The sequence below is a fragment of the Poecile atricapillus genome, chromosome W (genome assembly GCF_030490865.1).
Source record: "Poecile atricapillus isolate bPoeAtr1 chromosome W, bPoeAtr1.hap1, whole genome shotgun sequence".
NCBI classification, from domain to species: Eukaryota; Metazoa; Chordata; class Aves; order Passeriformes; family Paridae; genus Poecile; species Poecile atricapillus.
Window position 1 is genome coordinate 50041558 of NC_081288.1, and position 13610 is coordinate 50055167.

The 13610-nt window shown below is 35.2% G+C and overlaps 1 protein-coding gene across 1 annotated transcript in view; it reads right to left on the reverse strand.

Annotated features, from left to right (window-relative positions):
* LOC131592193 (dedicator of cytokinesis protein 4) overlaps window positions 1–13610 on the reverse strand; it is a 226090-nt gene that overhangs the window by 71225 nt on the left and 141255 nt on the right. The window contains exons 15-23 of the mRNA XM_058863535.1: window positions 12370–12532; window positions 11738–11844; window positions 11017–11173; window positions 5383–5480; window positions 5200–5283; window positions 5001–5101; window positions 4581–4662; window positions 3588–3758; window positions 2061–2253 (exon numbers count right to left, since the gene is read on the reverse strand). Coding sequence (XP_058719518.1) covers window positions 2061–2253; window positions 3588–3758; window positions 4581–4662; window positions 5001–5101; window positions 5200–5283; window positions 5383–5480; window positions 11017–11173; window positions 11738–11844; window positions 12370–12532 — 1156 coding nt within the window. The remainder of the gene's footprint in view (window positions 1–2060; window positions 2254–3587; window positions 3759–4580; window positions 4663–5000; window positions 5102–5199; window positions 5284–5382; window positions 5481–11016; window positions 11174–11737; window positions 11845–12369; window positions 12533–13610) is intronic.

A 13610-nucleotide genomic window follows, 5' to 3' on the forward strand; every position in this document is an offset into this window, starting at 1 on the left:
TTACAGGCATATGTAGATCATCAGTTTGGACATTCTTAAAATATCAAGAGGGATGAGGCCAAAGACCAAAATACCCAGGAGGCTGGAAGAAAGGCCAAAGGGGAAAAAAGTACTGACGAATTTAACTGTCAGGAAAATTGTCATCTGTGTCTTTTTAGATAGGCAAGGAAGTTAGCTCTAGATAACAGAAAATGCTATCTAAGAAACACCCTTCTTATTTTCAGATATTTGACTAAATTGTTATTGCCTATGTTCCTTTTACTTTCAGTGCATTAGCTGGCACTGTGGTTTGCAGCATTCATTATCTTCATCTGGCAGACAGAAATCAGTTCTTTTCACAGCAGCAAACCACAACTTCCCCTTAAGATGTACAGTTTACACTACACATTACCATAATACAGTGCAGTATTCATTTTTCCCAAGAGGATTTTAATAGGACTTCCTTCTAGGCATGGACTGAGGAGAAGTCTATTCATATTTTTTGTATTTTAAAGAGATGAAACACTGATGGCAAAGATGCAAGACGACGATCTCCACAACACCCTTCAACTCAATGATGATTAAAATTATACAGTGCAAGTGTTTGTCTGAGCTTTCTCTCATGGACACTGGGAGCTTATATCACTGCCTGATGTTTTTCACATCTGTTTCCCCATGGTCTAAGAAATTTGTATTTTATATGTGTGTAACCCACACTCCTTGTAAACTTTAATGTTTCATTGCTTTTAAAGCCAAACCAACTTCTTAATAATGAAAATGGATTTCAGTAAAAATCTGTTGGGTTTTTTTTTTTTTTACAAAAGAAAGCAAACATAAAAAAATTGTCATATAATTGAAAGTAGTTCCAAGAAAGCCTCCAAAGAGTCCCTTACATGGCATTAAGTGACTAATTAGGTTCATATAATTGGAGCTCCTGTTTAGGCTGACCTGAGATAATGGGAGGAAAATGGCAATGATGTTACCTGGTCCCTAAGTAGTGTGAAAAATAAAAAACATAAGTGAGAGCATACTTAATATTGCTCCATGAATATGTCATCATCCAGCCAGAGACTGGAGGTCAGATCTATTGGCACAAGGGAGAGCTAGCTGACCCTTCAGGAGGGGACTCCCAAGGGAGAGGGTAACCTGTTTTCACAGCCAGAATGAAGCCAATTACCAGGATGCAGTACTCCTTACCCATTTCTTTCAACTCATATTTATAAAGTAAAACCACTTTTTAAAAGCTGTTGTAAAAAATATGCTCAAAGAACTCTTCATTTTTTTTTGTAGTATCCCAAAGTATTTATGCATATACTGGTGGTTTTTGCAGGGCTTTCATCACTGTAATGTGTTCACCTTGAATGCTTTAGATGGTGAAAGTAACTGTTCCTACTAAACTCCATCACCCAATACCCAAGTAGCTCTCAGGGCTATGGGTGAGTAAATAAAGACTTATTAGAATCCTTCTTCTATCATCTTTTTTCTATTTTAATTATTTTATTTCAAAATTAATTCATCTCAATTTAACACTTGGTTACTTCTGTGAGTTTCACTTAGAAACCAAGAATGCTGGACTCACCACCATTCAGCAGTTGTTTTTTCTGCACAGCAAATAATAATGCTGTTATATACTTTATGCACCAGGCATTATTCACATTTGTGTAGTATTTTTATGCTGCATTAAAAAAATGGATGGTCCAAAGTGTTCAACTAGTGAACACAAAACATGAGTTAATGGGTGAGAGTCTATCTGCTGAACTGTCCCCAAAGAAGAGGAAAAGGAGAAAAATAATTTTAGCAAAGTTTTTTCCTTGTAATTACTTAAAAAGCATAAGGCAAACTTCCTTAACCAACATATTGTCAGTAGATTAAAAAAAAAAAAAACAACTTATTTTTGAATCTTTGCCCTGAAAAAAAATCACTAAATTCAAAAAACTGTATTTTTGTAAATGAGCAGCTTATACAGAGCAGTGCTTCAAGAATTGTTTCTTATGAGCACTATTCCCTTCAGCACCTGCTGGCCAAGGTACAAAGCACACAGTCTGAGCTCCTCATCTGCAGGCAACCCAGAGCAACCTTACCTGGGTTAGTGTACAGGTGACTCTCCACAGTTTTCCCAATACTCTGCAGTTTAACAGCTTGAAGGGATTCATCCCCATGCATCACTGTTGGCAAGCTGCCCAAAGCATCATGAACCAAATTTGCCACTTCTCTCACATCAAAGAGCTTCAAAAGTTCTGAGTACACTGATGGGAATGAGCTGAGAAACACAGCCTAGAGGAACAGGGCAAAAATGGACAGTCAGAACAGTTTTGACAGTTATGGAATTTAAATAACTACAGAAATTTAAGCAACTCTAGAGAAATGCCTGGTTTCAAGGGTAGGTAATAGCTTTAAAAACAGTCTTATCTTCAAAATTAATAGCCTCACGTTCATTAACGAACTTACACTTGTGACTATTTCCGTTAAGTAATAGCTAATGATTGGTAATTTCTCCCAGGACAAAGTGAAAGTTCAACTCCAAATAAAAATATTTATTCTTTAAATACACTTATGTCTCTGTGAGAGAAAATTTTTTAAAGGATGGCAGAATCTAGCTGATAGGATACAAAAATATTTGTGTGGAGTTGTTTTGGTTTACTTTGTTTTAAGGTAAGTAAAGTAACAGCCTCAATATCTTCCAATTTTCAAATACTGAACATTTTTATTTTGGATTGAGGCAGCACTTGTAGTCTTGGTTCCCTTCAACAATCTTTAAAATGGGTTAGAAGGTCATTGATGAATATTAAAACAAAACACTGTAAAAGAAAGGAGAACAATGCCAGAGAAAAGAAGCTAAAACTGACATTACCCTCTTTTTCTCTAAATCCTACTGATCGTGAAATGCTACTTACACATCCACACTTGTGGCTGAACAGACTAATGGGAGTTAAAAATACTAAAAAAGAATTCTAAATGTATTGTTTGTATCCTTTTATTGTCGTTTGACTCCAGCTGCTTACACGATATGAGATGGAAGAAAAACCTTTCTAACTCTGTTCTCTCTGATTTGCCATTTTCTTGGTGGAACTGTTTTCTAAAGCAATCTGAAAAATATTAATTCTTGACAAGATCTTAACCATTTCTGTTTACAGAAACATGTGAAGAGGATGGTATATTTATGAACATTTAATGTAGAGAGCTGTCTCCTGTGTGTTTTGCCTCTACACTTTAGCAGTAGCCCATTTTTGTAGTCTCAAATGAAATAAAGATATCTGAGTATTATATATGGTTCATCAAAACTTAAAAATTTTCTGTACAGCACAAAAACTCTGATATTAGTTTTTGTATGGCTCAAATTCTTCAGTGTCAGTGTGGTTAAACTAAACAGTAAAAAGACCAAAACAAAAAAACTGTTTTATTTGTATCCATCAATGTAATTGTTATAATTCAAAATAAAATATCATGTTTAGGATTATCTATTCCAAGCATATTTAGAAGAAAATTTCACACTGTATGATGGAAAGTTGAAAATGCCACTTTGCTCAAGCAAAAATACATTTTCTTTCTGAACAAGCATACATTTTTTATACTGGATGTGGAAAATATCAATAAGCAAGAAAACTTACTTGTAGTTGGGATAAAGCACTTGTTCCTTTGCTCTCCTGAGACAGGAAGAAGCGTACTGACATAAGGAGCTCTTGAATACAGCAGCGAAATTCCTCCTCATTTTGTCCACCAGTAGCAATAGAGAATAATCTTCGAGATTGAACTATGTATTTAAAGATATATTCCTGTGCCTATAAATGCCAAAATCAGAGATAACTCACAAAAATGAACCTGCTCATCTCCAAACAGAACACATGCAATGATTATATCATTCAAATAAAGAAAAGAGTCTGAAACGGGACCCTATTAGTTAATCTTGGTAAATCTCTCTATTGAAACACTAACAATATTTTAATAAAAGCAAAACAAATAAGCAAAAACTCCACCACTTTCTTCCCCCCCCCAAAAAAAAAACTTAAATTAAATGTAAAACTGTTTGAATGACTATTCAAAATAAAATAAATGCCCTCTCTTATTAGCAAGACACTGAAGTTCACAGCAGCACAGAAAAATACAGAATGGTAGCACACTAATATTTTATTTCCAAATTGCAGCTCGTGTCCCAAATGGGATTGTTGCATAGTATAACTCAGCCTGATGGCATGTTATGCTCTTCTGATGGCACAAACCAGGGCAACAAGAACAACCACAAATGCCATAATCAGTAGAATTCCCTGGTGCCAGGACTGAACCATTAGGCCAGCATGTGTGTCTGCTCATTTAGATTCATACAATGGATGTAACACCACCAGTGTTATCTATATTTGATTCCTTTGCCTCATTCAGTGAGGAACATAGAGCTACAGAGACTAAAGGCAGTGAGCCTCAATGGTTAACTTACTGACAAAAGAAAATAATGAATAAACTGACTGCACTGAAAGTCTGCAGCTCCCTAGAATTAGTACTACTGTTCCATCATTTGTATATATTCTGCTTCATTTCCTAAGTTAAACTAGTGTGTACTGTATGAGCACATCATTCAAATGCACACTTGTCTCCAAAAATTTTATTACCTTTAGTACTTCCTGTATGTGATCATGAAGCTCCACCTCAGTGACTCGATCAATATGCCACTTCAGTACTTTTATAAGATCTCTATAATAGCACATCAGAAAGTATTACAACACAGAAGTGGGAGAAGAGTTAACTTTGCACATAAAATGCAGACCAATAGCTGTCATATGAGAAACATTGGCAAAATAAAAAATATATGACTAGATTTTACTGGTCACTATACTCAATAGTAAATTTAGTTTTAAGTCTGCTGAAGAGCACCTAGTACATCTCTGATGAATGGCCAATAATACCAGCATTAAATATGCAGTAGAATGATTTTAACAGGCACACACCATTTCCTTACCCTAATGATAGATTATTTTAGTTTAGTAACAGCTATCAGATAGAAAATCAGATAGAAAAAGTACAGACTTCACCTGTATGCAAGTGCTCCTGCAAAATGACTTTCAATGTAAGTGTCCATTACTGGCTTAAAGTGGTGAAACTTGCTGTCCTGCAGCAAATTTATTATGTGAACCTGAATGTGAGAGAAAAAGAAAAAAATTCAATGCTTTTTTTTGTTTGTTTTACCTAGCTTTTAGCTAGTGTTAAGCATGATCACAAAATGAAACTTACCAAGCAATCAAATACTTTTGATCCATATTTTTGAGAATTTTCATCTAAAATCCCAAATAAAGTGTCTAGTGTATCTTGAAGAAACTGATGGGAGAGAATAAGAATGTTATTAAAAAGATATTTCTGTGACATGGAAATACATTATTTCCCTCATATAATCTAAAAGTATAAAAAGGTATTTACCTTCACTATTTCTGAACCATCAATTTCTTTTAATTTTGAGAGGCAACCTGCAATTTTGTCTGGGTGGGTTCTCCACTTCAGAAGGTCAAGCATATCTCCTGCAAAAACAAAGTGCAAGATTTTTGGAAGCAAAGCAGCATTTCATATTTCAAATTTTACTATTACAGTCCATTCAGCAAAATTTGGCAAGAAGAGAAAACACCTCTAGATTTGTTATAATATGATCTTCCTAACAAAACATTTTCATTCCGTTCCATAATTGCTCCACCGAAACAAACATAAGAACATGGTTCTGGGTCACTAGAATCACTCTCCGGTGGCAACTCTATCATGCAATCTTGTTCAGATACTATCTTAATAAAGCAATTATTTTGCCCTCTCGCATCCCATTGAAGGATGCCTTCCAGAGTTAGTCTCTGAAATCTAGAAACAATCTCCTAATTACTAGCTTGATTGCATTTGAAACACTCATGTTTCTATGTTTTTTTAGACAACAAAGGCAATTCCTCTAAGATCCCACTTGATTAACAAGCAAAAATTCTCTTCTGGAAAATGAACTATTCTGAGATAAAAGATACCTGAGTGTGTCCAAACTTCGTCCAGTTTTAATTCCTTGTCCTTCAGCTTTCTTAACCAAAAAGATAACTACATTACAGATAAGATGACATCATTTTCTACATCATTAGCAAGCTCATACATCTGTTGTAAAAATCTGTGTTCTAGAATTTGAGTATCTTTTGGATAGACATATTTATGTCACCAATATGATGTTTCTCCAGTTTAAGACTATTCAGCTCCCTGGATATGGAACAATCCACTGGTGTATCCTACCTTTTCTACCATTACATTCAATCTAATTTCTATTCTTTCTTATTATTTATTTAAATCAAATTTACAGTGCTTTGCTGTACCGTATTTTGATTTTGTCCCCAACTGATGAGACCTTTCAACATGTTAGCAGAAAACTGTCTCAGATTTTAGTGAAGTTACTCTCATCTCCATACCCTACCAGTCTTTTAAAGCAGAGATAAATTCCAGAGATTTCTTCAGATCTAGTAGTATTTTCCATCTGCTCAAGAAGGAAATTCCTTCCACTACAGTGCAACCTTCCACTTCAATTTTAACTTTTATTTGCCTGTTTGAAAATTCTTATTTCAAATATATATTTTTTCTCATGTCCTGCATTATTCAGCTGCTGCATTTCCTCTTGATAACAAATAAAAAAAAAATTGAAAAGAAAGATGAAGTTTATTCTGGCATGATTTGTCTTTGATAATCTTGCAGCGCATCTGAATTAGTTATATGTTGATTTTTTTTATCCATGATTTCTTGCAAATATTTGCATAAAATTCATCATGGATGGATGGGCCAATTAAGATATCTGCCCTTCCACCTGTCTTAAATATAAGTTCTACATTTTATAGTCTTTGGACATGTGTTACTGCTTCCCAGATGTACTAAAAAACCCACCTTGCTATAAGATTGAAAATTTCTTGTTCCATACCATTCAATATCCTAAAATAGTTTTGCAAACTTGGAGTGGTTTTTCAGCAGTTTTCCCTTGCTGAACTCAGACACATCTGCAGAGCTCCTTTCAAGCTGTGTTCAGTAAAAGCTACACACATTTTTGACTGTTAAATTATATAAAACCCAAATCCCTTTTATATTCAAGTTTACCACTGCCACGCTTCACTGACCAGCTTTTCAGAAATTCTCAGTGCCTAGTGGATTGAAGTAGAAAACCTTAATCACCATCCAACCCCTCCATCAGTTTAAGCTGAACTACAGCCTAGCTGATCACTGCCCAGCATTGTATTAGAAGGAGCCAGTGCTTCTGAAGTGTTCTCAGTAGTTATTAAGGTAAGAAGTTATTCGCAAGTTTTCCTCTTGGTTCAGCATCTTTTTGGCTGCTTTCTACTACAGACGGTTTTCACACTCAAGTAATACTTGTGCAACACCCATCTTTGTGTCATCTCTTTCCTGGTTTGCTCCATGGAAGTTCCTCTATCCCACAATAAATGAAGAAAGAATTTTTACGTTATTAACATTAAATGAATCTCCACCTATATTCAAATTTTGCTATAGGTGTTAATGGCAAACAACCAACATAAGATTCCACAAATATTTTACTGCCTTAATTGCTTTTGATGGACACAGATTGTTTTGATGCATTTATGTGTTACATTTTTGTTTTGCTTCAAGCTGTGCTGGCATGGAAAAAAGAGATCCTTGAATTGCACTGAGTGACAGAGTCCCACACATGCATTGGAAACACATCCCAATGATCAAGGACAAATGATAGGTCTTATTATTCTTTCTGTCAGGAATTTTTAAGAAACAAGATTTACAAATCCACTGAACTACATTTGTCTTTTTGATAATTAAATGTACTTCTACACTTTAAGCCTCAGCTCAAGCTGACGAGTAGCAAGACTAGCTGGAGCTGTCAGTTCAGAGCAGGGGAAACACTTCTTTACAGGTTTGCTGGAGGAACTTTGTAAAAAATAGTTGACACTCAGTATTAGGGATTTGATGGAGGATTTAAAAAGAAAAAGAAAGCAAATGTAAGACATTCACTTCAAAGGACTTATTTCAAGGGAAGTGCTAAGGAGGAAAGACATTCTAAGATAACATCAGAGATTAGCCCAAGCATAAATGATACAAATAGAAAATCTGTCATGTGACCCACAAGGGGAACGGATAGCAGTGTGTCATATAGTAAGAGACAGGAAAATATAAAATTGTCCCCCAAAATAGGCCTACTAGGAAATCATAGATTTGGAAAAGGGAAAAAGACACTGGTGATGATTAATTTTGCTGAAGAATAAAAATATTTCCAATGCATTATCTTCAAAATAATCAAGGCCTGTATATTTAAAATAGACTACACCTGACCTATTATCCCTACCAAATAAAACATATCCCTTCTTGAAGCATGTAATTTAAATCCAAAGAGCTAGGTTTAATAGAAGAATTTAGAATTATGAGTTTAAGGAAGTGGTTTGGGATGATTTTCCATCTCTCTCTCATGTAAGTCCTGAGACATCAGAAATTGACTTGTTATGATTTCAGGAGGAAGAGACTGAATTTCAGAACTGGCAGTCAGCATGTCTCTTCCAACAGGCTGCTTCTGTGGTCACCAACACTTCCTCCAAACTAGGGTTACTCGGAAAGCTGCTCAGTGCTGCTTTTGTTTTATCAATTTACTGGTTTGGGTTTTTTTTTAAATGCAGCTAGAAGGACTACACCTCTGCCATGCTGTATGGCATGCTGCTCTGCTGCTGAACAGCTGCTGACCAGGGATGCGCTGATCAGTGCTGAGAAACAAGTGGATGCCAATAGCTAAAATATTCAGACTTCCTGGAAGGATCCTGACTTTCTTGCATCCCTACTATATGTCAAAAACTAAGATTGTTTTGGTAACTACTCAGTAGAAAACACTGAGTGAAAGAGTGAGTAGTCTCTCACTCTTTTGGGGTTTTACAGAGTAATGAAAAATAACTACCCATCTAGGAATATAATATAGATAAAAGCTAGTATACTTTTTGCTAATATTAACTGATTAACTATCCAGGACCAAAAGTCAAAAAAACAACTAACCAGTAGAAAGATTTAGATAAGGACATGTTCTTAGCCATGATGTAGGAAGAGACTCCCCTGGTTAGAAGGTCTCCAAAAAAATTGTTTGGAAATCATCCTAATAACCCCTTCAAAGTACCCAGGGTAAGGAAATCATGGATCCCAACAACTAGGAGTCAGCCTCTGTCCCCCAGTCCCCATAATTTTAATATGCATGAGAGCTGATGGCATGTGGGAACAATCAATGAGAGAATGACAGCTGAGTAAAATTTCCCAGCAAGCAAGTAAAGCTGCAGCCTAATTCAGTCACACCCTTTACAAGTCTGGGTTTGGGGTCCTTCCCCACCCCATAGCCAGACAACACAGTAATTGTCAATTCAGTTTCAAACTGGACATTTTTGTTTGTAAACAACAGGTGAATCTCTGAGATTCAGAAAAAATCTCCAAACTTAAAAACAAATTAAAAAAAACCCCAGCAATTTACAAAATACCAATACAAATGTTTACTAAAAATATTAAATACACAGATCTTTTTAATCCTGTATTTTTGAATACATAAGCTACATTCTCTCAGGGATAACTGAAGTAATGCTCACATGACCAAATATCCACATGCTTTGCTCTATGTTCATTTTCTGAGCATGCAATAGATTTTGGCAAATTTTTGTTCAAAAGAATGGGGATTTGGAAACTCACCAAGATGAACTTCCCAAAGAAGATCCTTGGAGAAAATATGAGCCTGTCTATTGAAAATATTTCCACCCTCTGAAGTACTGCTGAAATAATTGTTAACTCTTTCAGAGCTGAAAAGGGGATCAATATTATTCAAATATTCTACACCCTTTTACTCAGAATATGGTTAAAAAAAGAAGGAGGAAATTGTATGCCCTATGTCACACATCTATTCACATTAAGTACAAAATAGCTCCTGCAGTGTAAACAAAAATTAGTATTAGAACCCCACACAATAGGGCAACTATTTATCAGTGAGACACTTAAATTCCAGGCAGCACTTTTATGCAGGTGTAAGTACCAGTATATTAATGTAATTTCCTAAATCAAGGCCTTTAACTGAAGCAAACTTAGTCTCTGCTTTCCTATTAGCTACCTTTGGGAAAAGCTTTCATTGAGTAACTTTCACTGCTAAGGTAATTACTATGACAATACAAAATGGGTGTGCACAAGGAAACAAGCCACTTACTGTTTGCACACAGTTCTATTTTGCACACTTGCTATTAATGGGTGAAAATTAAGAGCACTATTTCAATTTAAAAAGCTGCTCTAGTTTTTGGTGAACATCTATAATCAATGTGCAAATAGCAATTTTATCATCATACACAGAGCATGGGTAAAGTCACAGATATTCACACACAAGAGAGGTCAAAATAATAATATAAAGTTGTGGTTATATCGAAGAACGGTCAGAAACACATTACCAAGCAAATACACAATATTTAGAAATTTTTGGAAAACTGTTCCACAGTTTTTAGTTACAGTTTAGTTCAGTTATGGCAGGTAAACAAGAACCTCAAGAATTTTATACATAACACTGGTTAAGAACTTTACACAAAGCACTGGTAGAGAGTGTAAACACACGTATTTAAATCTGCTGCTCCTTATAGCCAGTGTATAAGACTGTTTTAAGTAGTAGTAAATGTTTGTTGGATTGAAGAAAAACAAAAAAGCAATATTTGCCTAATTAGGAACAAACTGCTACAGCCTAAAGCTGACAATAAGTATTTCATAAAAACTCTACAACAAACAGATCAAGAGGTTTTATAAAGCAGCTGGGTTTTGATAGTTGATTCCAGAAGTGCTGCATTTGATTCCAATATCACGGTCATCTAAAAAGCATTCTTGCACTACTTAAAAACAGTGTTTTATCATGATCCATTTGTTTCCATCTGAATAGAAAAAAATTATGAAGAAAACCAGTTCATAAAATAGATAGAACATAAGCTATTTTTGAGTACTTCCATACATGCTTGGCATGGAAAAGACTAGATATCACACTCATTTAAACTCATCATGTTTAAAATAATCAACATATCCTACCATTTTGTGTGAGTTTAGTGGAGCAGAGAAAAGATGTAATCCAGAAGGACTCTTTAGTGGTTTTTACTGCTTGGCTGTTGTTTCCTAGGGATATTCCCTTTGAAAAGGGGAGTTTGAGGTAGCGACCAGAATCCTGAAGGTTTGCATTTTCTTCACACTGTGAAAACAGACCAGTAAAAATAACTGTACTGCACAAAACAATTGACCAGATCTCCAAACTATATGAATCATTGTTTCCCTGTCAGAAACTGAAGAATTTCCACTATGCCTATTGCAACTCTGCTTTTAGAGCTCAGCATCATATATTGACATTGAAATTTAACACATTTTCACAGTTTACATTAAATGAATAGCTACAAATTTTCATGTTAAAAATCTAAACTTTATCTGGAAGCACATAAAGTACTCTGAACAAAGTGACAACTCTTATATGTGGAAAGAGAATTCCACAAAGTTAAAATAACTTACCTTTGTGAAATTCATTTTAACACAAAGTGATATAACAGTAAGAGTTAGGAAAACCAGTGCACTGAAACACATACCTAGATTCAATTGCAGTTTATATCAGGAAAGTGAATATTAAACAATCAGCAATGGATATTTTAATGGTGACAAGAGTATCAAGTATTTGATAGTCAATACAGACTTTCTCCATGTCTCTGGGCATTCAAAGTAGGTTCCAGTGGAATCATTACAGCTAATGACTGTTAATTCAAATTACCTTGTGTACAATTAGTTCATGGGTGCCATCTGGCAGAGTCCTCCCATTTTCCTGCATCAGGGGCATGAAAGAAAAGCCAAACAACTTCTTCTCACCCTTTTCTTTTGCTGAAATGCATATATAAATAGCAGCACTTAAAGATAATAGTATACTTTTTTTAGACAAAATAAGCTTATACAACACAAGAGTATAAAATGCAACATAGGAAAGTATACTGGAGCTGCAGCTAGTCAGACAAAGATTATCTTGAATTGCTGCTCTAATTTGTACACTGTCTTCTGTAATATTCCTTTTTATCTCACTTTAAATCAGAAGGGAGTATTCTGAAATAATTTAGTATATATTAACAATAAATAATGTAAGCCACCAATTATGCAATCTTAGCAATATATAGAAGTTTATCCTCTGTGAAACCTCTCATACCTAGGAATGCAGAATGTAGAACCAGTCAGCAATTTTTACCTCAAAATCATCTCTAAAATGTTTAATAATGTTTTAAAAATTTTAGAATTTTGTAAGTACAAAGAAGCATTACAGAGAAAGTCCATGCAGCTGTCTTTTCCCTGAGGTGCTATGGAAACTGACTACAGCCGTAACGGGGAGGACTAGCAGAAGTCATGAGCACCACTTACTGGAACAGTGCCGGAATTCACAGCGGATGTGAGCTCCTCTGAACTTATCCACAGGAATAGGAAGTTTCAGCAGCTCAGCCCACCTGGGGCAATTGTTATGATAAAGCACAAAAGAATGGTATTCGCTGGCTGGTGGCTCTCCAGAGCCAAATGAGATAAAATCCTAATGAAGTAAAAATATGATTAAAGATAGATTAGCTCACTGGTAAAATGTCATCAAGGACTGCTCTTCCAAGGAAGACTATTTCATGTTTACATTCATATCATGAATGCCAGATGTGGTACAATGTTCAGTATGTTATAACCCTCAAAAACAGTAGCACTTTTTTTTTTATACTTGAAATTAGAAATGGCAAGAATCATTTACATAACGTAGAGTAGAAGTATTTAACTGGGTGATCAGGGAGGCTTGAGCAACACATGTGTTGTGGATTCCCATGACACAACATGCTCTGGCCAATGTTATAACCCAGCAGCAAAGAATGGAACTGAGAACAGCCCATTTCAGTCATCTGAAATAAGCCTGTAACCCTGGCACAATAAGTGATACATCCCAGCATTAGAAAATGAATGTGGATTCTGTGATCAGGAAGAAGCGAAGTGTTGGCTGCCTTTACAACACCCATGAGGGACTCCCCATACCAAGGCAGGCAAATGCACTTATCCAAAGTCCTGACTTGGGGATATGTATTAATTCTCCGTGAGAAAGGTAAGGTGTAGTTTTGCAATTATAATCTCAATACAGTTTTTTTGTTTAATATACACACACACACACTTGTGTGTGCATATATATAAAAATGCACCTATATCGCATGCTATGGATCTATATGCACAATTTCACTCCAGATACACAAACATGCAATTTGTACCAGGTTATTTGTGTAGACTTTCATCATTGTGTTACCCCACAGCCCATAAAATCATGCAGAACATATGAAAATACTTCTTTCAAATTTAAAACAAAACAAAGCAAAAACCATATCCTCATATGTGAGGAAAAGTTTGAATGTGAACAGAAATCCTTTTGGTACAGACGAATTTTGAGAAACGGTCATCTATTAATAATTAAAATTTAAACCATTGTCTGTTTGTAAGCTGTTACCAGCAGCACGTAATAAAATTTGAAGATGAGAAGGAACATTATTTTTTTTTTTTTTTTTTTACTGATACATAGTGCTGACTTTTGCAGTGAAGATTTATTAAAATCAGATATAAAATTCAAAATTATTAAGACAAGTTGT